Source organism: Lissotriton vulgaris, chromosome 11, assembly GCF_964263255.1.
Source record: "Lissotriton vulgaris chromosome 11, aLisVul1.2, whole genome shotgun sequence".
NCBI lineage: Eukaryota > Metazoa > Chordata > Amphibia > Caudata > Salamandridae > Lissotriton > Lissotriton vulgaris.
In genome coordinates, this window is record NC_141699.1 from 342292250 (window position 1) to 342320181 (window position 27932).

General features: G+C 45.2%; 1 protein-coding gene across 1 annotated transcript in view; it reads left to right on the top strand.

Moving 5' to 3' along the window:
• The first annotated feature begins 19056 nt into the window (after positions 1 to 19056).
• Positions 19057 to 27932, top strand: part of KREMEN1 (kringle containing transmembrane protein 1) — a 363157-nt gene continuing 354281 nt past the window's right edge. The window contains exon 1 of the mRNA XM_086943299.1: positions 19057 to 19450. Coding sequence (XP_086799425.1) covers positions 19369 to 19450 — 82 coding nt within the window. The 5' untranslated portion in view covers positions 19057 to 19368. The remainder of the gene's footprint in view (positions 19451 to 27932) is intronic.

Here is a 27932-nt window from a genome sequence, read left to right on the forward strand (position 1 = left end):
CTCTGGGACCCCTCTCGGGCTAGCGGTGTCCGTTGTGCCTGGGGAGCCTGGCTGGGTTCAAGAGCTCCGGCCGGGGAACCGTCCTGGGTCCTTCCGCGTGGCAGGGTGCCCGGGATGGGTTCCGGAGGGCCCGGGGAAGGCTACCCCTGTGCCTCTGAGCCTTGGGGTCCCCGGGCCCCGGATGGGGTGCTCTGGCCCGGGGCCCTGTCCTCCGGCCTGCCGCACTGTCAAAGGCCCGGCACTGGGTTCCGTGGTGCCCGGGGTGCCTCCCCGTGCTTGGCTGGGTTCAGGAGCTCCGTCCTGGGGCCCTCAGTTGCCCCGGGGAGGTTGGCCTCCTTGCCCGGGGGTCCGTCCTGGGTCCTGCCGCGTGGCAGGGTGCCTGGGACGGGGTCCGGAGGACCCGGGGTAGGCTTCCCCTGCGCCTCTGGGCCTGGGAGCCCCTGCAGGGTCCAGGGGCCTCGCCGGGCCCCGAGTGGGGTGCTTGGGCCCAGGGCCCCGTCCCTCCGGCCTGCCGCACTGCCAAAGGCCCGGGACTGGGTTCCGTGGTGCCCAGGGAGCCTCCCCTTGCTCCGCTGGGTTTTGGGAGCCCCGTCCGGGGCCCCTGAGAGGGTGGCCTCCATACCGGGGGCTCCGTCCTGGGTCCTGCCGCGCGGCAGGGAGCCCCGGAGCCCTGCAGCTCCTGATCCCTACAGGCCTGGGGCAGGCAGATTGGTGTCATTTCGGCCGCGGCAATCTTGTCGCCCCTCTCGCCTCGGCCATCTGGTCGCCCGCAATGCTTTCCTATGTAGCGACCAGATCGCCGGACTTCCCTGGAAGTCCCGATGAGGTGCCATTCGCCTCCCGGATCCGAGCGAGGGCTCCGGGAGCTCGCGCACTTTTTCGCCCTGGGTCCCCTCTGTCACCTTGTGTGCACGGATTACAAGAAATATGGGTAATTTTCCTCCGGATTGATAGGGACAAGGTACTCTCGGCCTAGCGGTCCTCAGCCGGCAGCTGGACGGGCCAGGATGTTGCCCCAGCCCCGGGTCTGTTCCTGGGCCTGCCGCGTGGCAGGAAGCCCTGGATGGGGTCCGGGAGGGCCCGGGGAGGCGTCCCCAGCGCCTCCGGTCTCCCAGATGGGGCCAGGGGCCCGGGTTGGGCTCCATCATGAGCACCACAGCTCCATGCCCAAACCCATTTGAACCGCCGCAGTGAAGGGGTTATAACGATCTGTCATACAGTGTCCACCCTTCTGGAAGTCTCTGCGCCCCAGAAGCACAATATGGCACCCAAATGGTTTGATTGGAGGTGGTCCCAGACGTTAAGGCATTTTAAATACCAAACCAAGGGATTCTACCCTCATTAAAATTTGCCATAAGAAGTATAAGTTGGAAACTGGGAGACAGAAGAATGCATTAAGAGGCATAGCATGCAACAATTTATTAGAGGCGAACACGCTGAGATTCAGGGCTAAAATTTGGAGCATTATTAATACCCCATTTTTGTATCAGATGATGTAGCATCACTTGGCTTACAAGTCACTGAAGTCAGTTAGGTTTCCCATTTATAGGGAACTAACAACAGCGTTTCCCCTACAAATTATGTCAATGGAGGAAATATGGACGAAGGTACTTCCAAGTTGTTATTAACATTACACTAAGTTAAAAAGGGAATACAAGGGTTATCCAATATTAAGGCCCCAGGACCTGGGAGTATGCCACTAGACTTATACGTCAATGAGATTGAGGTTTGGGCCCTAGTACTGACTCAAACTTTGAATACAACAGTCTTGGAGGGTCTTCCACAATCATGGGCCACCTCTATCATTGTTCCTGTGTTTATAAAAGGGTGACAGGGACAACCTCCGATATTATAGGCCCATTCCACTGATTAACTCACTGTTTAGGCTGGTGGGGCGGCCCTCTTGGATAGACTAGTGTTGCACATAACATTTTATCAGATGGCAGTATGGTTTTCAGACAGGTAGATCGACAGTGGAACAATGTCTACATTTGTATCTGGTTCTACATAAAACACTGTTGATCGTTCAGGTTCTTTCATTTAGCTTTCTTGAATCTCACCTTGGCCTTTGATTGAGTTAACAGGGACAAACTGTGGCAGCATATGTCTTCTATATGTGTGGCTCGGGACATAATTTATTTTCAAACAGACCTCCATGCTAATACTGTGGCCTCAGTGCGTTACTCTAAAGTTTTGATTGTACCCGCTATTTTAATATATTGGTAGGGGGTGAGACAAGGATGGATCTTGGCCCCTTTTTTATTTACCTTATATGTAAACAAGTTGGAGCAGGCCTTGCTAGATACCCCCGCAGATTGTCCACTGGTTTAGTCCCATCCACTGCCTGTATTACTTTATGCAGATAATGTAGTCTTAATGGCCAAAACTGCAAGGGGTCTGCAGGCACTGCTGGACTCTTTTGCAGCATTCATGGGAGACCCGGATTTATAACTCAACGTCAGCAGATTCTGTGTGATGCGTGTAGGCACCCGTTCAATAAAAACTACATCTTTTCATCTGGGAAACCATACATTAGTTGATTTTCATATTTGGTAAGAATGGGCGAATTTTGCGAATCTCGCGTTCGCGAATTTTGCGGATTTGCGAACTCGCAATCCGCAAAATCCGCGAATTCTCGCGAATTTGCGGATTTTTTTTTGTGTGTTTGCGCGGGTTTCTGCCAGTTCGCGAGGGTTTTGTACAATGTCGCAAATTGCGAACTTACCTGTCGGGTCGCAAGTTTCGCGAACTTGTTGTTTCTACGTGTCCAGCCTGTTTGGGACACTCTTCTTCATCACTGCCACTCTCTGTCACCACTGCCACTCTCTGACTACTCATGCCACCCTCTGGCCCACCCATGCCACCCTCTGTTTCATCACAGCACCCTCTGGTTGTCCAGTCAGTGTACATTATTGTGGCAACGCAAGCACACCTTCCCTGCCTCAAGTGACCTGAATTAATTTGGGGCTGATTAATGTGTCACAGAATATTTTTTTAGCTGGCACCTGCTTCCTTAGTGCTTCCTGATTAGTGATCTTTTGCACTTGCTAAGTGCTTTTATTGTTGCAAAATTAGTTACAACACCTGCCCTGCCCCAACTGACAATAATGAATTAGGGGCTGATTAATGGATTTGAACTTCCAGCCTGGCTCCTGCTTGTCTCCCTTAGCTGTAATTCAGGACCTTTGTGGCATATGTGTAACTATTCTGAGGTTCAGAGCAGGGTCACATAATAGTTTCAACTGGCAACTGAACTCTGGAGGGGCCCCTCAGGAAGCACTACAGGAAATGGCTACTAATGATGAGCCTGAACTTTTGAACCTGGTAAGTAGTTTCAGTTTTGCTAAGATCGTATTTCTGCAATTTTGCACTTATTCGCGGGGCGCGAACTCATGCGAACAGTGCGAACAGTGCGAGCAAAATCCGCTGCTCGCGGATTTGCGGATTTTGCGGGAGATTCGCAAATCTCGCGGATTGCGAATTTACCGAAAATCCGCAAAATCCGCGAGCGAAACGGATTTTCCGCCCATGCTTAATATTTAGGCATATTTTTTACTCATTCCTATGCTGGAGTCCCGTGGGAATTGAGAACAAAAAACAATTTTACAGGGGCCAATGCAGCGGTTTTCAATTTTTTCTACCAGGCTGGGCAGAAGACCCTGCAGGGCATTATTGCAGGTTTACCACGCCGAATGTGTCTCTAAAGTGGCCAATGGAAGTGGGATCTGGGTGTATTAAACATAATGCGTTGCAGACAGTTGAAAATATTTTTAAGACATCTCCTATGTGTTCCACAAAGTGTTTCAACTTTTGCAGTACTTGAGGAACTGTGAGTAGGTTATGTAACCAATATAATGGCTCTCTGTCCACTTCTCCTTTGGCTAGATATTTGGACAAGGAATGATACAAGCTGAATAAAGACATATTGAAAGATTGTCTGACCACTCATCATATTCTCTGGCTCGCGAAGTTAAGGAAGCCTAGCAGAGCTTGGGTAGGGCCGTACTAATTAACACCCCTGAGAATATAGTTAAGGCAGATCACAATTGTAATGAGAACATTGTATGAGTCAAAGGACCACTGCCAGAGAAGAAGCCGCCAGTCAGATGTCCAGTGTGCGTAGATATATTTAGTTGAAATCAGTTCATACAATGGATCCTTACATTTCAATTGTAAAGTGTAATTACAAATGCTTTTTACTCACTAGATTCAGGTTGGACTTAGTTCACTACTTGTTAGCTTTTCCTCGGGGCAGGAAAGATGTCCACACCCATGATGCCTGTGGCTGCAACATTGTGTCTCCACAGGATACTTTTCATTTTAATGTTTTGTCATTTTTATGCTGTACAGAGGAATGCCTACATGATTCCTCTGTTGTAACATGGAAAGTTTACCCATGCGTGACCAGCCCTTTTCTTTTTACAACTGCTATTGGAAGATATTGTTTTTAAAGTAGTTTGTTTTTTAAAAGCTGCAATAAGATTGATAAACAGTATTGATCTATGAACCTCTGTGGATCTGTGAACCTTTGTGGATGGATTTTTAAATGTAAATGTAAATGTAAATGATGCTCAGCATGTTTTAATGTATACATTTTCAGTGTATTTTTACTCTTGGATTGCATGGTTTGTTTATATTGTGTTGCTTTTATGGTTTGTACAAAAATCCAAATAAGCTTGTTAATGATGATGATATTTATACATATATTTTGATATGGTATTATTGTAAATCTATCCTCTTTAATCTTCAAATAATTGTTTCTCTTTTCTGTTGTACAGGTGTATTGATTCTATTTGAATATTATTCAAAAAAGGAATATGCATTGAATTTTCTAAACCATTAGCACTCTCGATTCTAACCCAAACGTTTGCATTTTTAGGCTATTTTCATTAATTAAAAGAGTGAAAGTCTGATCCAAAATCATGACTTTTCTGTCTGTCTTCACACCTCAGGACTCTCAAACTTTGACCCAACACTGAGAATCTATAATGCTTTATTTATCCCTGAGACATCACAAATTTCAGTATATGTCTTAGAATCAGTAGCACGAGCCTCAGACCGAATAACTCTTAGGCTTGGAGTCCAGTCTTTGCATTTCTATTGTAATACCCACTGTCTCTCTTGTGCCTGTCAATATTTCAGAATTTGGTATTCTACCTCCATATCTTAGACATCTAAGACCGAAATCTAAAGTTTAGCAGATGTATCACAGTCCATCAGGGTGGCAGAGCAAATTTCGCCATTATTTCCGCTACCCTGACTAAAAAGAAGGACATCACACCTTCCACCCGAAGTAGGGTAGAAGGTGTAATACCCTTCCTCTGATGGCCCCTGCTCTTTCAGGCTGTCAACTGAAGCATTCAATTGACAGAGACAACTGGTGCGCTGCTGATGGTCTGTCCAATTCTAAATGAAATGTGTGGACCCGGGGTTTGCAGGACAGGTTACTCCATTAAGTTTTTGACCAAGCACCCTGTTCAACAAACTCTAAATCTGGCCCTAAGGCACTTATCCATGTTTCAGAATTGGCAGGTTTATTCCCATTCCTGAAAACTACTACAATTGGGCTAAAATTTGCTGAGTTAGCCCAATACCTGAAAACTCACAGGTTCTGAACCCCGTTTTAGAATATGCAGTGCTCTTCTTACACACAAGAACTTTCAACCTTGAAATATCTGAATCCATTGCCTTAAATATGTACCTGAGAACTAACCCAAGTCTTAGTATTTCCATTATTATTATTATTATGTTTCTTATATAGCGCCTGAATCGACCACCGAAGGGGTATCTCCGCGCTTGCCTTGGGAACCCGTCTTATTATTATTATTATTATTATGTTTCTTATATAGCGCCTGAATCGACCCCCGAAGGGGTATCTCCGCGCTTGCCTTGGGAACCCGTCCTGGCTTTTCCCTGTGAGATAGCCCCTACAGGGCATCCCCAAGGTGAAAGCCAGCCATCCCGCCGCGGGGGGCCGTTGTGGAGATTAAGCAAGCTTAATGCCCAGAGTTGCAGAGTGTGAACCCATGATCAGGTCAGGCACCGAAGCGAGAATTATCGAGTCCATGGACATTTGAGCTCAAGACCCTGCCGCGTCGGGAATTGAACCCTGGTCCCGGGTCTGACCTCTGCTTCAGGGTCTGCCTGCTCTAACCAGTGAGCCACACTTCTCATTGCTTGGTCATACATAGGAGCTCTCGGGTTCTGGCCCACGTTTCAGAAATAGCCATACTATCTGAAATCCTAAGAATTGTCATTCTCTTTGTTTGCGTTTGTTTGCACATCTCTGAATGAAGAGTATTTTGAACAGAAACTCTGTGCATTTACCAAAAGCATTCGGTAAATACTAATAAGACTGGCAGTGCAGTCAGATACATGTTGATGAAGGATGATTAATAAGAAATGAGAAGAAGCTATCAGCATAAATTAATATGGACTATATTTCTGTACTTGCACTGGGATGCTGGGATGGGGGTGTCAGGGGCTGGGCGTGAGGCATGGACATCAGGTAGGGGCAAATCCTTCATGGGCAGACAAGGTTAGAAGCTGGTTTCCCCTTGCTACCTCTGAGAATGCACTTGCTACCTGTAGTATCAAAGGTCGTGACGGCAGGAGCAGCAATAAAAGGCATGTTTCCACTCCTTATGTTTCGCTAGAAATTATTATTATGGCTGTAGGAACAAAACGTAAACAGGGTTTCAGGAGCACACTCTACTTTCAGTAGCTTTCATTCGTTGCTATTTCACAAATTCCCCAACAGCAAAAAAGAGACTGCTGAAGGTAAAACTCTATCTAGGGGTCAATGTTGTGATGTTATCAGGGGTCAAAAGAGGAATGTCCATAATGAAAAACGTCGGCCTCTAGGTGCAGTCTCCCTGAGGCAGCCTACAGGTGAGGAGGATATAGGTGGACTGACAGTCGTGTATGCTGCTGATGAACCAATTTAGCCACCGTCATGGTGTGCACTACCTGGGGCAGCTGAAATGTAACCATCAATTATGTAGCAATTGCGCTGTAGCCTGTGTGAGCCTATAATGCGTTTCGTTTGTAGTCTTGCTTTTGTATCTGTGAAATTCGATAGTGAGAAAAGAAGGACGTCAGATGGACGAAATCAAGCTGACAGAACCTTATTATGGAGAATGTCAAAATTATGAAATACCAGGTGTGTTTTTGTGGAAAAGGTATATGTCTAGTTGTTGAAAAAGAGTCACAGCAATCTTAGCGGCAGGAGGTGGGGGCACACTAGGGAATGACTGGGACGGGGGTAAAAAAACTGAAGGTGGAAAGGGGTCAGGAGAAGGATGGTTTAGAGCACCCACACTTAAATTTGCAGGGGCTAAGTGGAGAGATCCCCCTCCTTGTTAAAATGGACGAAGAGAAAAGTAAACATTAAAAAAAAGAAAATTTATTCCAGAATGGTTCTTCAATACCTTCCTTATAAAAGCCTGCACATCGTAGAACATAGACAGACTCTTCCAAAATCTAGTCCTTGAGAAATCTGATAATTTCAATTGTTCCATACATTCTCTAGAATGCACCGATATTTGCATAGCACAAAGATTCTGACAAACATCAGTAAGAGCTTTTCGCCCTTCTTAAAAACTGTCATCAAAGTGGAATCTAGAATTCAATTGATTTAAGAGTGACTCTTGTAACGTGACACTACTGGACCAAAGTCCACCAAACTGAGTCGTTCTTTCAAGTTATATGCAAAATTAATTTGGATATTGAAGTCTAGATGTACTGAGGTCACGAATTTTCTTTACTTAAAGAATGTGCTTCCTCTCAAAAAAAATACTGTTTTACATCATTTTGTCCAACGTCGCCATTTATTTCCCCGGCAAATGAGGTTGAAATACACCATCACCCATTCCATCGCATGTGTTACAGAATTGTCAGCTTTCATTTTTTTGTACTTCTGTTACTTACATAATACAATTTAATTAGGTTGTGCCTGTAATGTAGCACTACTTTCCAACTAGAAAATTGTTGCAAACAATTATAGCAAAGCAGTGCAAACTTGTTTTCCACCTTTTTTGTTCATTTGCAAACGTGATCTTTCTTATTTACTTATGTGTCTATTTATTCATATTACTTCATATTCACAAGGTAAATGGTGTGCCACCTTTTAGCCACTTCAGAGCGCTGAGGCAGTTCTTTTTCATCTCCTTGGAAGAAAGGATCACTTATCACTTTCCTGAGGATTGGAAACTGGTGAATCGATTTCCATTACATTTAATATGACATTGCTAAGGATGATGAAGTCAACCTGTGAACGTCAGGATCATTAAAACGGATTTATTCGTTTCTGTTGCATATAGGTGGCCTACGGTTGTGTGAACATAAACTAGAATTGAATGCACAACTGAACAATAGGTTGGTAATACATGCTTCATAGGAAGGAGGAAGGGAGGGGTGGGCACATGCTGTAGGTTTCATTATATCTGGTCGGAAGTGATACTTGTGCAATATCCGGGGAAATGGGCTGTGGGGCGCAGTGTATAAGGGGATGGGTAAAAACACATGGTAGAGTGTTTAGGGACATCACTGAGGTAGTTTTAACTAATGTTTTTCTGCACGGTGGATGCCCTCCTAGTATGTCTTTCCATCAAACCTTTTTGCTCCATCCTAGGTGTTGGTCTGTGCTGAGATGTAGTAGCACGCCCAATGACAAAGCATGGCACTATTAGTGGGTGAGGGCACTTTAAAACACTTTGTGTGCTTTTTTATCGAGGGTGCACCTTTTGATATGACAACCTCCTTTTCCTATTGTAGTGTGTGATAGATCAACTGGTTGACATTATAAATGTAGTGATATTGGGGGGCCAATACAATCAAGAATGTTAGGGTTGTACCCTATGATGCCACATAGTTGATGAAGTGGCGCTATACAGCTCATGCCATCAAACTGCATAGGTCTATCTGCTCATCACGGTGAACAATCGCAGGTCATCACAGTGCACAGTAAGGCATGCCTAATTTGTAAGGGACAGTATCTTGCATTTGTGTAGCTATAGACCCCGAGTGTTCTTTTATCACCAGTCACTCAGAAGGCAGGCTAGTACTTCTAGTTGTATAGGCAGCAGTAATATGTTACATAATCTGGTCCTCCTGCTCAGAATATTTGGCACATGCATGTCACCACCTTACAAAAACAGTGGCATGAAGACAAAATTATCGACAGGGGTACACAAGACCTGGACAGGAATATAGGAATGATATAGGGTGACGGGAGATAATCCAAACCTAATATATTTTTATTATGCAATAAAACACCTGATGTCATGGCACATTCCTAGAATGTGTATTCATTATTGGCATGAATGAGATATATATTTATTCTTTACTTGAAAATACCTGGATCCTTCAAGATATCAATATCGTGTGGAACTTTGTTCCAAAACTTGCCCCGCTCCTTGTAGCAATACCTATGTAGTGAAGAATTATTCAGGTGTTTAATTTCATTCAGCTAGAAGCCGACATAAGAGTATTTTTAGAAAGGTACCACTTGAATCTTCTTAATCACTGTATTGATCCATCATTATACTGTGACGGAAAAGTGAAAAAGAAATGACCCACATAACCCCCAACCTAAAGAAGGGGAAACAGCCTTTACAATGAGGTTTTTACCTTGTTGTACCTTTACCACCCATTTTTTACCACACGTTTTTAGAATGCATATGCTTTTACAACGTTTGCCTTTACCACACATATAAGGTAAGTTCAGGGGGGTGTGGAGTCTCCTCCCACAAAATACATTGTTCATACATATAAATATATATATAAACAATGAGTGGTAAAAGCATACGTTGTAAAATCTTGAGTTTGGTGAGATCATTAGCGTGAGCTCATGCTAATGGAAGGTGGGATCAGTAGATAGGCTGGGAGGGTATCAGAAATTGTTAATTGTAAGACTGCAGGGAATGGTTACAAATAAGGATAGTTTGTGATTTGTGATGAGACGTGTGGTCAGTTTACAGAAATGTTGTAACAGTGTGGCTTAAAGTTATGTGACAGAATAGGCTACTCAGAGACAATAAGGCATGCAGATCATGGTGAGTAAGGAGAGGATGGTTTGGAAGAAAAGATGGAGAGGGAACAATCAATGGATATAGCTTAACATCAATTTTCATTCAGGGTTTTAGGAATATAGTAGTAGGCGGAGGAGGCTTGATGGTTGCCCTTTTTTGTCACATCTTTGGTTGTTCTGTTTGGTTGATGATGGTGTTGAAACTGAAATAAACGTACCTTGGATCAAGTTCTGTAAATCTCATGAACTGCACTAAGGTGCAATATAGAGGAAGTGCCATTCTTTCAAAGAAGCGCTGTATCTTTAAAGGATCTACACTAGACAATAAATTTGCTGAAACCCAGACAACTTCCACAACCGGTCCAGTAAGGTGCTGTACTCTGTGATATCAGATACAGCGTATTGGTTGAGCTGGACCAATGGTGAATCAAAGCTCTAACCACCTGCCCACAATAGCTGCTTTTCTCTTACAGTTTATGGAACTGCCAGTTTCAGACCCTAAAACGAAAATAGGGCAACCCACTAGTCTCCAAGAAACTGGGTATAATCAATAACAAGATACAGATATTCCTTGAGGAATCATTTAACTATCACTTAATATTTCAGAACGTCACAAAAGTGAACAGAATAACAGAATATGCTATGCTTCAGCGGTGAGGGCTTAGCACCACAGCGCACAACTTGATTATTGGAATTTATTATGAATATTCTATCGAACTGTGGGGCTCACTCCTCGTAGTCCGCCGCCCAATGACCACTGTGATACAAAACAATATATACAAACAGGAGGAGCACCAAAAAATATATCAATTCGTATGTCAATCAAATAGAAAAAATCTTCCAAAAACCAGTCCTTAGGCAGTAGATTCGATTCAAAAGAATTTCTTCTTCTTTATTGTATCAATCATAGTTCATTTCAAACGTATTGTACTACTATTTCCAATCACTGTGCTGTATGCCATAGTTTAAATCAGACTCCACACACTAAATCAGTCAACGAGTTTCATCCTCAAGGGACATCATCAGGGCTGAAATTGTAAAAACAAATAACCAAAGATATATCCACAAAAACTATCTGCATAGAATTGTCATATTTACAAAGAAATCATCCTCAATAGACCCATGTGTTTATAAAGTATCAGGAAATAGTATCTCCTGCCTATATACATTCTACCAAGTTTAGTCACTCAAGATGAAGAAAAACTGAACATTTTAACTCTTTAAAGATCCCGTACTGAACTCATATTATCATATTTCCATCCATCTTTTGCCTCATAATTTCTATACAACCAAATTTCATAAGAAATTACCTGATCCATATATAAAAATAAAGAAATCACATTAATCACACCTCTAATTTATAGAAGACATGTGCTATATTAATGATCCTTGACTTCCACTTCTTCATAGCTTACTTTAATCTTCTTCATCCTTTTCTTGGCTTTCAATTGCCACTTGAATAATCTGAAAATTAAAACATTTTTTATAATATAACTGTCTGTATTGGTCCAGGTTTTTATTAGATTCTGACCTATTGTCCCCAAAAGTTCTCACCTTACATATTAAGTTGATCAATCAGTAAGGTTTCCTGTTTCATTTATCACAGTCATTCGTTATGTGCTGAAAATATCTAAAGATATAAGGAGAAGGGCATTACTACATCTTGCTAATAAGCGTTATAGTCTATTAAGTATGCGCCAAACAATTGGCGCTTTAAATTCCCTTTCCATTAGCAAGAGTTCATTCTGTATTTCCTCTCTATAATATCTTGCAAGATGCCGCTCACCTAAAATGCCCCAGTCGTTTATGTGGGCTTGATTTTATTTCCTGGTCCTTAATCTTCATGCAGTTGTACTACAAGAGAGATCCAACATATATTCAGGAATGACGCACTATGTTAGATGATGAATAAACTACTAAGTATTCCTTTGTTAGTTACATGACTCACCTATTAAAATGATATCTCTATTTCAGCCCTTGGTTGTATTCTCCACGTTTTCTTAACTCCTTCGATGCTGATGACGGTACCGCTCCGTCATCAGCTGCGGTAGCGCTGTGCTGATGACGGAGCGGTTCCGTCATGGCCCGCTCGCCGCGCCTGCGTGGCGTGGATTCCACGCCTGCGCTGGGCGTTCCATTGAGTGGGCGGGGCCATGACGGAACTGTTCCGTCATGAGCACAGCTGAAGAACCGGGTTTTAGAACCCAGTGGCGTCAGGGAAATCGCCCGATGCCTTCGAGTTCCCCTGCCTTGGCAAACAGAGACACGGGATACTTCTCGATGACGTCAAGGACCAAAGTTTATTGGTTGCAACCAGGAACAGAGGTCTACGAAGCACAACACGGGTGGTTCGCTAGAAACTGCACAAATTCAATGAGCGGAGCATGGTCTTTTATGCCCAAAATCAAGCCTCAGGCAACATTCCAAATTAGCATCGGATTCATACAAACTGACCAATAGGAACATGACATTTCAAAGGTAGCGTATGACGACAATCCCACTTTCCGTTGTCCAGCCCACCAGAAATGACCAAGCACATTCCAGTTTCTGTTCGATCAGGCCGGACAACCCCATCATAAAACCCTCAACCCAAATCAGTGATTATGTCGTAAAGGAAGGAGCAGAAACAGATTGGAAACAAGATAGAAAGGTGGGTGCAGTGTACTGTAAACGCTGGCATGTCCTGCTCTTTGATCTTTATCTGACCAGCTGCTTAACAAGGAACTTACTCAGCGAGGTCAGCCTCGGGCAAGGAGTCAGTTCGGCCAGGTCATTCAGAAGTCAGCTAAGGTGTACGTGTCTCAAGGACTCATTCGGCCGCAGTCATCGGCCTATGTGAGGGCAACCACACAAAATGGCTGCCGCACACAAAATGGAACCCAAAGGTTCAAACCAAATCCCTAAATACGTAATGTTCTCATTGATTGATTAATGCGAAAACACTCGTACACACTACACTCGTGATTTGCGGTCTGCTGACACCAAAATCGTCTATTTCCGACGATCTTTATTGAACGGGTTCGGAACCACCGAACCTCACCCACAAACCACGGAACTACACAGCTCAACCGAGGCTGGTGACAGAGCGGTTCCGTCACCAGCATGGGCGTGCTGCGCGGCCGCCCCGCCCCCTTGGCAATGGGGTGGAATAGCCGCCGCAGCGAAGGTGTTAATAGCGTTATCGTGCTAAAAAAAATATTTTAAAAATTGAAATCACCAAATTAATCGCTATACTAGTCTCTTGTCCTCCCTTGTAACATTCTAATGCCAACCAGTCACTCACCGTCTTTCTATCTGTGTAGAACGTTCTCCTTCGACGAGGCCCGATAAATCCTGCCGATATTTGAATCTCTGCGGGTCCTGCCTTAAAAAACGTCATTAACCAATAAGCACCATTGTGCCAATATTCTTTCAACCAATGCATGGTTGAGGATTCAAGTCACTCTTTCACACCAATTTTTCCTCTCTGGTCCGCTACATGTTTTAACCAATCACAGCCGTATATGCTAGGCCAATACACATTAAGCATTTCCCGTCTTGAATCAAAGTGTCTCGACATAGAACAGCTGTCCTATTAAATCCACGACTATTAGCTTGAGAACCGGAATTAATCCGCTATACGCCCGCCAAACAGAGTGTCTGTTAGTCAGGCGTACAGAGGATTCATTCCAGTTCTCGAGCTAATAGTCGCGGATTTAAACGTACGGCTGTTCTATATTGAGACACTTTCTCTAAAGGTTATTTATTTTATTTTAAAGGTTTTATATAGAGCTGGATGGACCCAAGAGTATCAGAGCGCTTTACAAGAGACTTATTACATACAGTTAAAAAATAGCATTTGAGTACTTGGAATAATAAAATGGGCAATTTGCACATGTGGCACAGAATTTGGAAGGTGCAAAACGTGGAAGATCGAGGTTAAAACAGCAGATCGAAGATAGTAGAGGGGGAGTGATGGAATGGGTTAGAGCAGTGTAAGGCAGAGTGGGAGTGGAAGATTAGTGTCAGAGTAAAAATAATTAAGAGCCCCAAGATTTGTTAAGAAGGAGCAGCTTGAGCTCTTTCTTGAAGCAGGGGTATGAGGGGTTACAGCGTAGCTCTTTACGGAGAGCATTCCAGACAGAGGGTGCATTTCCAGAGAAAGAGCAAGATTGTGTAGTTTTCTTTTATAGTAGAGGAGGGACAAGTATAAGAGCGTTAGTGCTCCTCAGTGTTCTGGTGCAGCCCACTTTGTGGAGTTTGCCGGAGAGGTAAGATGGGAAATTTTGATGGAGGGCTTTGTGGATAATGCAAGCAGTTTTATAGGTGGTTCTGCCTTCAATCGAGAGCCATTTGAGCTCCTTGAGAACGGGGGAGATGTGGTCAAATCGTTTGCAGCCAGCGATAAGTCTGGCAGCAAGGTTGAGAACGGATTTGATGGGGGCAAGGTGGACTTTAGGGGTTCCTGCAAGAGTGGCATTACCGTAGTCAATTCTAGAAACTACCAATGATTGCACACAGGTTGGGCTCGCACACCGCTCACTCATCAGCGGGATCGCCCCACAGGATCATGGCAATTGTAGTTCAGAACGTCGTATCTTCTTATTTAAATATCATATCTTCGCGAACCCTGGACACGTGTTTCGTGGTATTTGCCACTCGTCAGCAGGGAGCAGGTCAGTTTCAGGGGTTGCCGATGGCTTCCGCATATCACCAGGTAAAATACCAAATGGCACGCGGGTGCAGAGTCCCATGCTCGTCAGCCAGGAACAAAATATCACACAGGTTGGGCTCGCACACCGCTCACTCATCAGCGGGATCGCTCCACAGGATCATGGTAATTGTAGTTCAGAACGTCGTATCTTCTTAATTAAATATCATATCTTCGCCATCCCTGGACACGTGTTTCGTGGTATTTGCCACTCGTCAGCAGGGAGCAGGTCAGTTTCAGGGGTTGCCGATGGCTGCCGAATATCACCAGGTAAAATACCAAATGGCGCGCGGGTGCAGAGTCCCATGCTCGTCAGCCAGGAACAAAATATCACACAGGTTGGGCTCGCACACCGCTAACTCATCAGCGGGATCGCCCCACAGGATCATGGTAATTGTAGTTCAGAACGTCGTATCTTCTTATTTAAATATCATATCTTCGCCATCCCTGGACACGTGTTTCGTGGTATTTGCCACTCGTCAGCAGGGAGCAGGTCAGTTTCAGGGGTTGCCGATGGCTGCCGCATATCACCAGGTAAAATATCAAATGGCGCGCTGGTGCAGAGTCCCATGCTCGTCAGCCAGGAACAAAATATCACACAGGTTGGGCTCGCACACCGCTCACTCATCAGCGGGATCGCCCCACAGGATCATGGTAATTGTAGTTCAGAACGTCGTATCTTCTTATTTAAATATCATATCTTCGCCATCCCTGGACACGTGTTTCGTGGTATTTGCAACTCGTCAGCAGGGAGCAGGTCAGTTTCAGGGGTTGCCGATGGCTGCCGCATATCACCAGGTAAAATACCAAATGGCGCGCGGGTGCAGAGTCCCATGCTCGTCAGCCAGGAACAAAATATCACACAGTTGGCCTCGCACACCGCTCACTCATCAGCGGGATCGCCCCACAGGATCATGGTAATTGTAGTTCAGAACGTCATACCTTCTTATTTAAATATCATATCTTCGCCATCCCTGGACACGTGTTTCGTGGTATTTGCCACTCGTCAGCAGGGAGCAGGTCAGTTTCAGGGGTTGCCGATGGCTGCCACATATCACCAGGTAAAATACCAAATGGCGCGCGGGTGCAGAGTCCCATACTTGTCAGCCAGGAACAAAATATCACACAGGTTGGGCTCGCACACCGCTCACTCATCAGCGGGATCGCCCCACAGGATCATGGCTGACGAGCATGGGACTCTGCACCCGCGCGCCATTTGGTATTTTACCTGCTGATATGCGGCAGCCATCGGCAACCCCTGAAACTGACCTGCTCCCTGCTGACGAGTGGCAAATACCACGAAACACGTGTCCAGGGATGGCAAAGATATGATATTTAAATAAGAAGATACGACGTTCTGAACTACAATTACCATTATCCTGTGGGGCGATCCCGCTGATGAGTGAGCGGTGTGCGAGCCCAACCTGTGTGATACCAATGATTGCACTACCGTTTTAAAGTCAAAAACTACCAAGAGAAGTACCAATGATTGCACTACCGTTTTAAAGTCAAGAACTACCAAGAGATATCTGTTTTTTAAACAAATTCATGGTGCAAGGCTACCAGATTCCTCTAGCCAATCATGTACTGGACAAGTAAGTAATGTTTTCATTTGTTACCTTTGCCTCCAATTGTAAAGCACTCTGATATCCTTCGGGATCAAGTTCGCACTATTTAAACTTTATAAATAAATAAATAAACGTTACTGTCCTGAATATGGTCTCATGGATCATTTAGACCGTTAGGGAGACCGAAACGTCGATGCAATTACACCTTTTTGTTTTCATTGTTTGTTGATACATAATACAATGAATGTAAACAACTAATTAATTTCAATATATGGTTGATTCTGTATACTATCCATACGTCTGTTCAAAAACAAATGGTGTTAGCTACTACTATGCATCATAGATGTATATTGACCCAGTAGAAGATTTGTTGCCGTACATGATTTGATGAATGTATTCTTTGCTGTTTTCTGATAAAATTGATTGGATCAGATATAAAAATACTTTAGAGAAATTCCCTGACTGTCAAATATTCTGTTCACTTTTGTGACGTTCTGAAATGTTAAGTGATAGTTAAATGATTCCTCAAGAAATATCTGTATCTTTTTATTAGTTTCAGATCCTATGCCTAATCCACGACCAGATTGTCTGCCCCTTCACAGATATGTAGGATCCGCAGTGTCGTAGTACGCTAGAATGTATAAAAGCGTCTCAGCAAGAGTACTGGCGGAAGGCTCTCTTGAAACCTTTCCTGTGTATATGTCTCTCTAGGGTGTACTCTTCCATTGCTCTATAATCGCCGTGTTTGGCACGAGCTTTCCAGTTCTGTCCCTGATGCCAACTTCATTTCTGATTTCCCTAAAAAACTCTGCCGTAAAAAAGTGCATTTGTGACTTTATTCTAGTTTGAGACACAGTTTTGTTGCTCAACTCTAGCCTGACGCCCGCGGGGTGTTGATGAATAGATGCTTTCTCAGGTATTTACAGAATGTACCATGCTGTGTCCTGTTGTCTGGACTCCAGTGAGGCATTCCTTAATCTTGTCACGGTGATCTGCTGTCATTTCCACGGTAATCTGCTGATTTTTAAGAATTCAGTCCAATTTCTTTTTTTTTTTTACTTTCACAGCGCATTTTTGTAAGACAAGTAATTGGCTGTAGGGTGGCTGGTGTGATGCAACAGTACGCGACTTGCAGTGCTCGAGGCATGAAAATCTCGGTATACACCTTAATTAGGCGGCTGCAAAAGGCGAGGAGAAGGGTCTCCTTTGATTGAACTTTGACCTCACCCCATGACTGACCCCTGCGTCTTCTTAGCCACCAGTCAAGGATGGGTCATTAGGAAGTGTGTTTAACTAGGTAGGTGTCTTGTGGTCTGAAGGGGATGCCGAGTCCTTTATTCTGAACAAAAGTTTGTCTTAGTCAACAAGCGCAAAAGTGTTCTTTCTAAAGCCCTGGCAAATCGAGCCCGGTCTCTGGGATATATCAGATCAACCTGGACGCTGATCGATCCTGTTTCCCTGTCAGAGGCCATTTAATCTTTGTTTGAGTGATTGCACTTTTTATAGCCCACTCTGCGGACCTCGCTGCCCTCAGGGAAATGTGGTCGAACGGACGAAATAGTATGTGGAAACAGAGCGCCTTGGTGTTTTAATCCCGGCTTTGCCACTTGACTTCTTTCTGTGATCGTCTGCTGTTAATCACTTGATCTCTTACTGCCTCTGTTGACTTCTGAAAAAAAACATCGTGAACTTGCAAACATGCAAAATACCGCTACGTTAGCGCTAAATTGCGCTATTTGTAAATAAACTGCGCATTTCTCTCTACACGGTGTCCACCCCAGGCACAGAGAGGACCCCCTCCCCTGAGCTTTGGGGAGCGTAGGGGCTGCCCAGGCCGGAGGGGCTGGGTTTGGACAGGTTGAGGCTCCTGTCACATGGCTCTGTAATGAGATCCCTCACCTCCTGAGGTCCCCGGCCCGGGACACACACAGACAGACCCGCACAGCCCGCGAGCCCAGCTGCAGCTGCACAGAGAGAGGATGCTGCTGTAAGGGAGGTCCCTCTGCCGCCTTCTCCGCCCTCACACCGGTGCCTCCTCCCTCTGCCCGTGCTCTGTGTGTACGCCAGTCAGAGGAGCTGTGAGGGGACGGTCCGGGCAGCCCTGCGTGCTCACACAGCGGGAGCCCAGGAGAGCTGCCCTGGGCAGAGCAAGGAAGAAGCACCGGGCGGGGGGAGACGGAGGGGCCACCCAGACAAGCGGCCGAAGGTCGCCCTCCTGCGGAGAAGACTGCGCGCGCTCTGCCACCTTGGACTGAGGGGCTGGACGCTCCCACATGACCGGACTAGAGGGCTGAGGACACCCCCTACAGAGCACTAGTAGTTGTTCACACCCACCCACAAGAGGAGTGGGGTGGGCTGCTGACACGTGGGCCCGACTGGTTTAAACATCTCAGAGCAAAGCACCGACTCTGCAGGCACAGGGGCTGGGGCTGTTGACACGGCAGAAGACTGAAAGGTGCTGCCACCTGAGGGCTCCCTTCGCCTCCACGAAAGGGTTAACTAAGGGGCTGCTGGCCCTGGGCACCTGGGGCTGAGAGTTCCCTGTAGCCCCAGGAGCTCAGCAGAGGACCGAGAAAACCCTGAGGTACCTGCGCCTGAGGGCAGCAGCCACGCACCTGCGTCTCTGGGCTGTGGGCTGTCCTCACCATACCCCCAGGAGCTGGCACGGGACTGCTGACACCTGGGAGAAGGCTGGAGACTCCTGGGCCGAGGGCTGGAGACACCTGGGGCGAGGGCTGGAGACACCTGGGCCGAGGGCTGGAGACACCTGGGAGAGGGCTGGAGGTAGCGCTGGGAGTCTCCTGAAACCTTGGACTAAGGGTTTCCTGACACCTGTGATTGGACGCTCCTTATAACGGATGGACTTTTGGCGGCCCCAACCTGACTGACGGACTGTACCATCCCTAGGGGTTTCTTAATCGAGGGTCTGGGGATCCCCTCTGACTTAGTGAAGGCCGGGGTGCTGCTGTCACCCGGAGGAAAGGCTGAGCGGCTGATCCTACTTGACGGGCTCCTGACAACCCAGAATCGAGAGACTGCTACCACCTGCGGAGAAGCGAGAGACCGCTGCCACCCGGGGCATGGAGTGTCAGACAGGTCTCCTGCCAGTCCTGCTCTCTGCCCTGGCAGCATTGGCCGGCTGCCTGGATCTCTTCCAATCAGGTGAGTGTGCGGAGAGGCACGCGTCTTCTACCTCAAGGGGCGTGAGAGGGCATGGAGGGTGAGACGAATTAATAATGTACTGAGGGGCCGGAGGAAAGGTGACGTAGCATATTATACCACCTAGAATGCAATTAGCACGACGAGCATGCCCTGCGTTCCTCAATTCAGTATATGCATTATTGCTTGGTATGGTATATGGTACTTATGGAACGGTCCGGTATGCAACGGTACGGTGTTTATATATCGCTTAGAATCCCTGGCGTGCCTCTGACCAATGAGTATTTGTTTGTATACGCGAGACATGTCCCTCGTTAACGCGCCACGTGCCGCCCAGGCCACTTCAGAGCACCACCTGCAGCAGGAGGTGGCAGTGAAAGACGGGGGCGAGGAGAGGTGTGCACTGTGAGGCGGAATAGAGACGGGCGCAGGTCTGTGTTTATAATCTGGAAGAGCTGGCACAGTACACGACACAAAATTGTGGCGTTGCAGCACAACCCTTGAAGGCATTTCGGTGCCAATCCGGTGCATTATAAATCCTGCAGAGCGTAAAATGCCGCGATGTACCAAAGCAGTGAGCGCCACACCACACTACCCTAACGCTACACAACGACAGCCTATCAAAACATGACATCAGAACATACCTCCTAACAGAACATTGTAACAAGATAACATGAAAACATAGCATCATCACATTGAAACAACACACTCATATCAGCACAAAACTGCAAACCACCATCACGGCACAGCTTTATTTATTAGCATTTATTTAAGGTTTTGTATAGCGCTCAAATGTCACACACTGGTAACTTCAGCCGCTGGACAGGAAGGGCACGATTCAGAAAGTAGATGTTTCTGTTTAAGAGGGGATGCCTATGGTGGAGGGCTCGGGAAATTGAGACATAGCTAACGGACGATTTCAAACACAAGTAACATATCATCGTGTCATTATATGCGAGATCATGATATGAATTACAGTAATGCGATATAACATACCTTAACAAAATATACCACAGCAGAATGCACAAGAACTCCATCTCAGGATACCACCACAAAAAAACACAACTTCAATAGAATCTCATAGGAAGAAATATCAGAACAAAATAAATGTATCTTCTGAAGGGGCGGGGAAAGCTTTATGGGTATTGGTGTGTATCACAATTTTACAGAATTCCGTGATGTCACCGCAAAGAAACAGAAGATATCACACCATACCATGACGTAACACAACAGAACATCATTCTTTGATTCCTAGATGTCAATTCATCAGAATGACCGAGAGCAGTTGAATGACATTCCCCACCACAGGGTCAATCCCTTGCTGCCCCCCCCCCCCCCACCATTTAGCTAATTAAAGGGCCACCCAGTGAATGACGTCACATAGGAGCTCCAAATCCAAGCAGACGTCATAAAACAAAGCAGCAATCCGGATGCCTCATAAAGGGCCACCCTGTGAATGACGTCATAAAACAAACCAGCATTCTGGTATGCCTCTTGGGGATTCTTAAAGATACAGGGCTAGGCAAAGAGAACACTGGAGGATAATTGATTTTAGCGGCTGGCTATTTCCTTCCGAGGCGTAATAGAGTGGAACAGAGTAGACCCTACAAACTATAACATTTCTTCGTTTTGCGTGTCGCTGTTTCTGAGATGTTTACCCCATCACGCGCCCAGTTAGGGACCTTACTATTTATTATTCCTTTCTCATGTATGCAGCAGGGTTGTGACATTGAACATTTTTCTTTGCTGAGGAGAAACGGGTCCACGCTTGCCTTAGACGTTTTCTGGGCAGAATAAACTGAGAAGGGAAGAACATAAAAGTTTGCACTGGAAGAAGAGAGTTGTATTTTGGTCTCGGGTTGTTTGACCCGGCACTTAAACCCTTGGGCTCGTTCACACTTGCTGCTTCCTGCTCGGTGTGTGGCCGCCGTGGTAGCAGCTCCGCGTCCCTGACTGACGATGCGTCTCCGAGGTGGGCAGCAGCACGGCAGGGGTAGCTCTGGAAGACAGGCTCGGCTGTACCGCCCCCCGCCATCCTTCCAGTAAACTCTGTGCGCGAGGGACCCATATGTGAACTCGGGCGATGCTCACGTTACACGCAGCCGAGCGGAAACCCAAGCAGAAAGAGACGAAGGAAGGCGAGCCTCGCCGACCCTTGATTACTAAGAAAGAAAAAAAAAAACTTACTTCTTTTCTTTTGTGGCTGCAGTGAAAAAGAAAACCCGTTTGGCTAGTTGCTGAAAAGCGCGCAGGCCCAACTGCGTGAGGAAGAGAAGCGTGGCTTGTGTGCAGCCAAGCACCTGGTGTGACGGGGAGCGCGCTTGGACATGCTGCACTTTTTAAAACCTGCCTTTTTTCCAGCAGATTATTTATAATGTGTTTACACCAAAGGGGTCCCCAACGTACGTTCAGCAGGGCTGCTTTAGGTCTCATTTACAAGATAGCCATTAATTATATAAATGAGTCATATTTCGATGAATTGCATATAAATGTATCTTATGTTTCTCCTATGAAAATGTGGCACAGATTTGGCCCTATTGCCGTATGATGGACACACTTATCTTGATCCTTGCAGGATTCCAAGTGCCTGCAAGCAGCGTATTTATCTTAAATGGTGTTATCAACTAGCATTAATTGGTGAAATTAAACGTGTGTTTTCAGTCCCTTTGAAAAACAATCTGGTGCTTATGAATAGTTTTCAGTTTGACTGACCAATCCAGTGTTTCGAACCCAGCACTGAAAAGGACCTTCCTAAATACAGGTACAATTATGCATTTTACGGTTTATCAGCCGAAAGGGTCCTTTTAGAGGGGTGCTGCTTGGGCATAATTAAGTAACAGGAGTTCTTTTGACAACAAGTTGCCTTAGATTGTGTGCCCAATGCAGCATTCTCAAGGTAGGCCTGATAAACAATTTCTAGGGAACATATGCACAATTCTTGACGCAAATTCTTGAATTTCACGCAAACGTTTTTCAAATTTCTTGTGTATACAGATAATGACTCAGTCCTGTGATTGCAAACCACTGAAAACAATTTCATTAGGCAGATGGCAGCCCTACCCGTAAGCACCCCTCTCCTCCCGCTGAGACTTGACTTATGTCTGCGACCCATTGTGGAGGAATTGGGATTAAGACCAATAATCTTCTGGCGCCGCATTTGGAGCACACCAGAACTTGAGAGCTATAGGAGGGAGCTCCAAGAGATTCTCTGTCTACCTAAATCAAGACAAATCCATGGTTAAGTTACATCAAACAAACATGTGAGGAATTAGTTAGACCAGAATTATGGCTAGACCCAGCTAACACATGTATTAGGACCCCACGTAAACGTCTAGTGAGAGAGTTTCGCGAGATGAGGCACACCGCTACAATGGGAAAAACACGGGAGGGGTCCTTGACAGAACTGTTTCTCAAGTTTAAGGAAGTGTACTTGTTTGAGAGTGTGCTAGACGACATCTCCCCGGTCCTTACAAGGAAAGTCTTTTTACAATGGCGATATGGCACACTTCCTACAAGGGCTTTCACAAAACACTGGGCCCAGTCTTCATCGAGAGAGCATTGTCCGTCATGCTCGCACCAACGGGAAGATGATCTGCACATTATATTTTTCTGCAAGGCCTATCAAAGACCCAGGAAATACTGGCTTGTCCCCCTCCTTAAAAAAAATGGGCTTCACACGATACCTCCCAGCTTATAGGATTCTAAAAACGGACCTTTCAGCTATTATTGTATTCAGGGTGGCAAAATTCTTAACTGCGATGTGGCATATACGCAATTGTTTTTTAAAACTTGAACAAGAGTCGGCATAAATGAAATGTTCTGATTCTATGTAACTGTAATATCCAGCATACGTTTTTATACCATTTTAAAAGTTGCTTAATTATGTCTGGACCCTCATGCTGTTTTAAATGAATATGTTTTGTATATATTTTATGATCTAAAATTGATCGAAATAAAGATTGAAATGAGATTGAATGATTGCTCTTGCTACTGTTGCTCGTTAGGCTTCTGCTCAAAGAGGGTGCAGCCTCTCAAGCAGGTTTAAGTTCATTTTGTTAGGTTGTTACAATGGTATTTATTTGGTGCTCCACAGCTACTGTAGGGTATGAAACATTCCTGAGGTTTGCATCTGGGGTAATGAAAATTGCTTTACATCATAGAGTGTGGACTCTTTCTATTCTGGTGAGAGGCAGGCAGCGGTGCTTAAGTTGTTAAAAAAAGAGGAGTGCCTGAGTCCAAAGATTTGCTCAGAAGCCGCAGCGGGCACTATGAATATCGCGGTGCCGAATGCCAATATTGCATAGTCTTGATTCCACCTCATGCCTCTTTCATCAGGGAAGAGGTGTGGTGCAGCAGCCAGGGTTGCTGACTCGGGAACATGGGGGCTCACGGTTCGAGCGCCAGCGGCAGGTTAGCCCAGCACCATGTGACTCTGGGCAATAGCTCGCTTAATCTTCCCGACGGCCCCCAGAGCCGGCACACCTCGCCTGAGGTAGCTGCACGCTTTACAAATGCTGGTATTATTATTTCATCCAGACACCTTGTCGCTTTATCTCACTCCTGCAGGTTCTCTTTCACCCCTGCCTCCTACCGTTCTCACTGTTTTTCTTTCTCTTCCATCCTCTTTTTTCTCTCTCTCTTGCTCTCAGTTAAAGTCTAATGAGGAAAAGTAAATGCATGTCCCCTAAGCTGGGTGCCGGTGGGCCCCACTGGCTGCAACCATCAGCTCAGATTAAGCACTGGAGGTAGGATGCCTACGTTTGGAGTTCCATAAGCATAGACTTGATCTTTCCTCCATTTATGGACAGCCAGTTATCCATATATTGAGATTTTTGTGTCTTTTTGAGAGTCTCTCAATAGCCAGAAAATTGCACATTGCCTGCCGGTGTATGGAAGCCTATTGTTAGGATACTAAATGACCATACAATAACTTCAATTAAACATTATAGATGGACGGGGAGCGGGGAAGCAGGTGAGAGACTGGAATTCAATATCAAATCTGTGGTTTGGCAAATTGCAAGACAGATTTGTAGATTTATGAAGGGCTCAAACTAGCATTTAACATGTTCCTCTAATATTTCCTCAATTTCCTCGATTTACATTACTCACTCAGTATTGAGCCATAAACAGTGCCCAAAGGCTGTGGGCATTTTCTACATCACCCAAAATGAACACCACACCACATTTGAACCGTAGCCAGCACATATTGGGTTGTTGATGATATGGCTGATGACATAGCCCTACAGACCCTCGCTGAGTAACTGCAAACCAAAGACCGACGTCTGAAAGTGACATTTGTTGTGCTAAGACTATCAGGAGTCCGGGGGCATGTTTGGGGTTTTAAGAATCACTTAGAAGGAGCTGATTTCTCTCTATTGCTCTTCGCCCCTTCCGCCCCTGGAGATTCATTATATATTAGCACCCCAACTTATCACCTTTCTCTTCCCACTCACAGGGCCCTTTTATTTAGATGGTAGGTGCTGACCATGACTGTCAACCAGTATTATAATTTTGGTGTATTTTGCTTCGGGTCCTCTTTTTGGTGGTGTGAGGGAAGCTCGTTTGTTAGGTGGTGTATTTTGATTGAAATCATAATACACATACATTTATAGTTAGTTCTTAATTTGTGCGGGTGGCTGCAGGTCGTTTTGCATTGCTACTCAATTTTGGGGACTGGAACTTATTTTGCATCATCAGATTTTGACCGAGAGCAAGAAAGAGCAAAAGAGAATTTGGAGAAAGAAGGATGAAGCAAAATATGGGAAAACAATGACAAATGGAGTAATCTGAGATGAAAAACAATCTGCAAAAGTAATATAAAGAGACAGGATGTGCAGGGTGGTGGAAGCAAAAGATGCTATATTGGTTTGTGGTAACCACAGCATTTGGCAGGGCTGGTGACAGACTCCTTAGAAATACTTCCAGTCCCTGCACTTATTTTTTATCCTTTTTTACTGCACTTATTTTTTATCAGTTAAATAAAAAAACTACTCTCTTGTTATTGAAGATGAATAACTTGCAAACATTCTCCCGACAGTGGGCCAGGGTGTTGGCCTCTCCTATCATGTACATATTGAGACTTATGCCCTGGCTAGCATGGAATCAACTCACTCCAGATCATTATGGACTCTGTCTCCAGTCCTGAAAGTACCCCTACAAATTATTTGTTTTCAGATATGTTAGTCTAATTAGTTTCAATGAAAGCAGAGGTGTGTTAGGTGATCACAAGAATGTTCAGGACTGGACACAGTGTCTGTGATGACTTGGACAGAGGTGGGTATCCTACTCACCCGTTTTGAGACCTTTACCGACCACAGAGTAAGAGGCCGCATAGGGGCAAGTCCATCCGGGATTGGTTACTGCTCAGTTACATCCCTACATGGGAGCCTGAGGGAGGTCTAGGCACTTGCAGTAATGGACGTTAGTCTGGTCTATATATTGTTTTCCAGGGTTTAATGGGACGTCAGTGTTTACCTCATAAACGTTGTTTTCATTTCAGTATACATTTTGCATCCAATAAGCGTGACAACAAAAAACTATTTTTTTACTGAAGTTGCAGTTGTCTGGACATTCTTCAAGAGGGGGGAGGGAATCTGCATTCAACTAGTCTAAACCTGAATTACCAGCCCTCCGGATCTTGTTTTCCTTTCACTTATGCCCACTCTTGATCACCTGCAGTTTTTTTGCTTTTCTTTTCTTTTTTTTTGCTAAAATACTATATTTAGAAAGTGGTCTTAAAGTGCTGGATCCGAGGAGTGAAAACGCGTTTTCCTTGAGAGTGTTTCAGTCGGTTGGTTACTACTCATTGTTCATTGACAATCTTTATAGAAATGGGAGCTCTAATTTGTTTCTTGGAAACACCCACTTTACATTTTGGGGATGCCACTTTAAATCTGTAGCACTACCTTTGTTCTGACTTGTAATAAAGATGTACGTCTTCTTTTGAAATGAGTGTCACGCCACACAATGCAGTTTTAGTCATTAAGGGTGGAGTTAGTTATTAATAGTAACTTGTTCCGCATGTTGGAAGTACTGCAGATGTTCAGTCCCCTCTGACATGTGAGTGACTCCCCCCAGCCCTTCTGTCTTTACAGACGCTGCCACTGCTCCGGTTCCACTGTGCTTTTTGCAGCACTGGCTTATCGTGAGTTTCCCAGGCGTCATCATAGCAGCCCTGCTTGCACTAGGCTCGTGAAGGCCAGTCTTAGTCTGCGCGTGCCCCCTGCTTGCACCAGCCTCAAGCAGACAGTCTGCGCTCCCCCCAGACTCGATGGGTTCAGTGTCAATCACGTGACGCATATCCCTGTGTCTGTGGAAATAATAGCAGGGGGGAATCTCCTGAAAGCTGAAAAGACTTCTCGGGCAAAAGTCAGGGAAAAGACACATTTTCATGAAAACAATTTCGGATCAATGCAAGTCCTTTCCTTTCTCATTTGAGAAGGGCCGTATCGTGTTTCACCCGCCTTGAGCGAGGGAGAGGCGATGCCCGCCTCTTGGTCTTGGAATGGGCAAGGCTTATGTTGAGCAGCAGAATACACTCTGACATGTTTACATATAGCATGTGCCGATCACGTAAACGTTCAAGGTGCCCAGAGTTCACAGAACACACATGTATAGACACAGTGTGAGCTCAACACACATTTGAGCGGAGCAGAGTGCAGACCTATACAGCATGCACACGACATACAAGTGCATGCTGCATGGAATGCTAGGGAAACTTGTTTACATACAGTATGCATGGAACACACTTGTTTTAAGGTGCATTGAATGCAAAGGATGTGAGTTTACATACAGTACTAGGAGGACACATAAAAGGTACTTGGAGTATGCAGAGATGTCGGGTGTTCGGTACACACAGGGCAGTAATTGTATGGCACACACGGAGAACATAAGTGTACAGAGTACATGAAGTGCAGAGAATACATGCAGTCAGCACAGATAGAAGTGTACCATGTACACAGAGGTCAGAGTACACACGTTTTCATACAATATTTGATAGAATACAAAGAACACACGTGTTTACACACAGTATGCACAGACGGATTGCCTACTAAACTCAGATGCAAAGAACACATTACTGTTTAAATAGAATATAATCTGTACACACAAGTGTAAATGGAACACGGAGTGCCAAGAACACATGTTTGCATATTGTTTACAAAGAACGCACAGGTGTACTCGGTGCATAAAGATGCACACAGCTGTACATGGTGCATAGAGCTCAGAACATACAAGTCTTTACACACAGTGCATGCAGACCAATCAGATGGGCACGCAGAACACATGTTTACTTACAAGGTGCACTGGCAAGCGCTAAGGGGGAAAATGACCACATGCGCACTATAGAAAACCCAACTACCATAAAAGAACACACTGTTTTTCAAAGTACATGTGGGAGTGAACACTTTTATTCACTTACAGCACCTGCAGCACATATAAGGGCAGATTGTTCATGCCCTTAGAGTGAAGAAACACATGTTTGCAT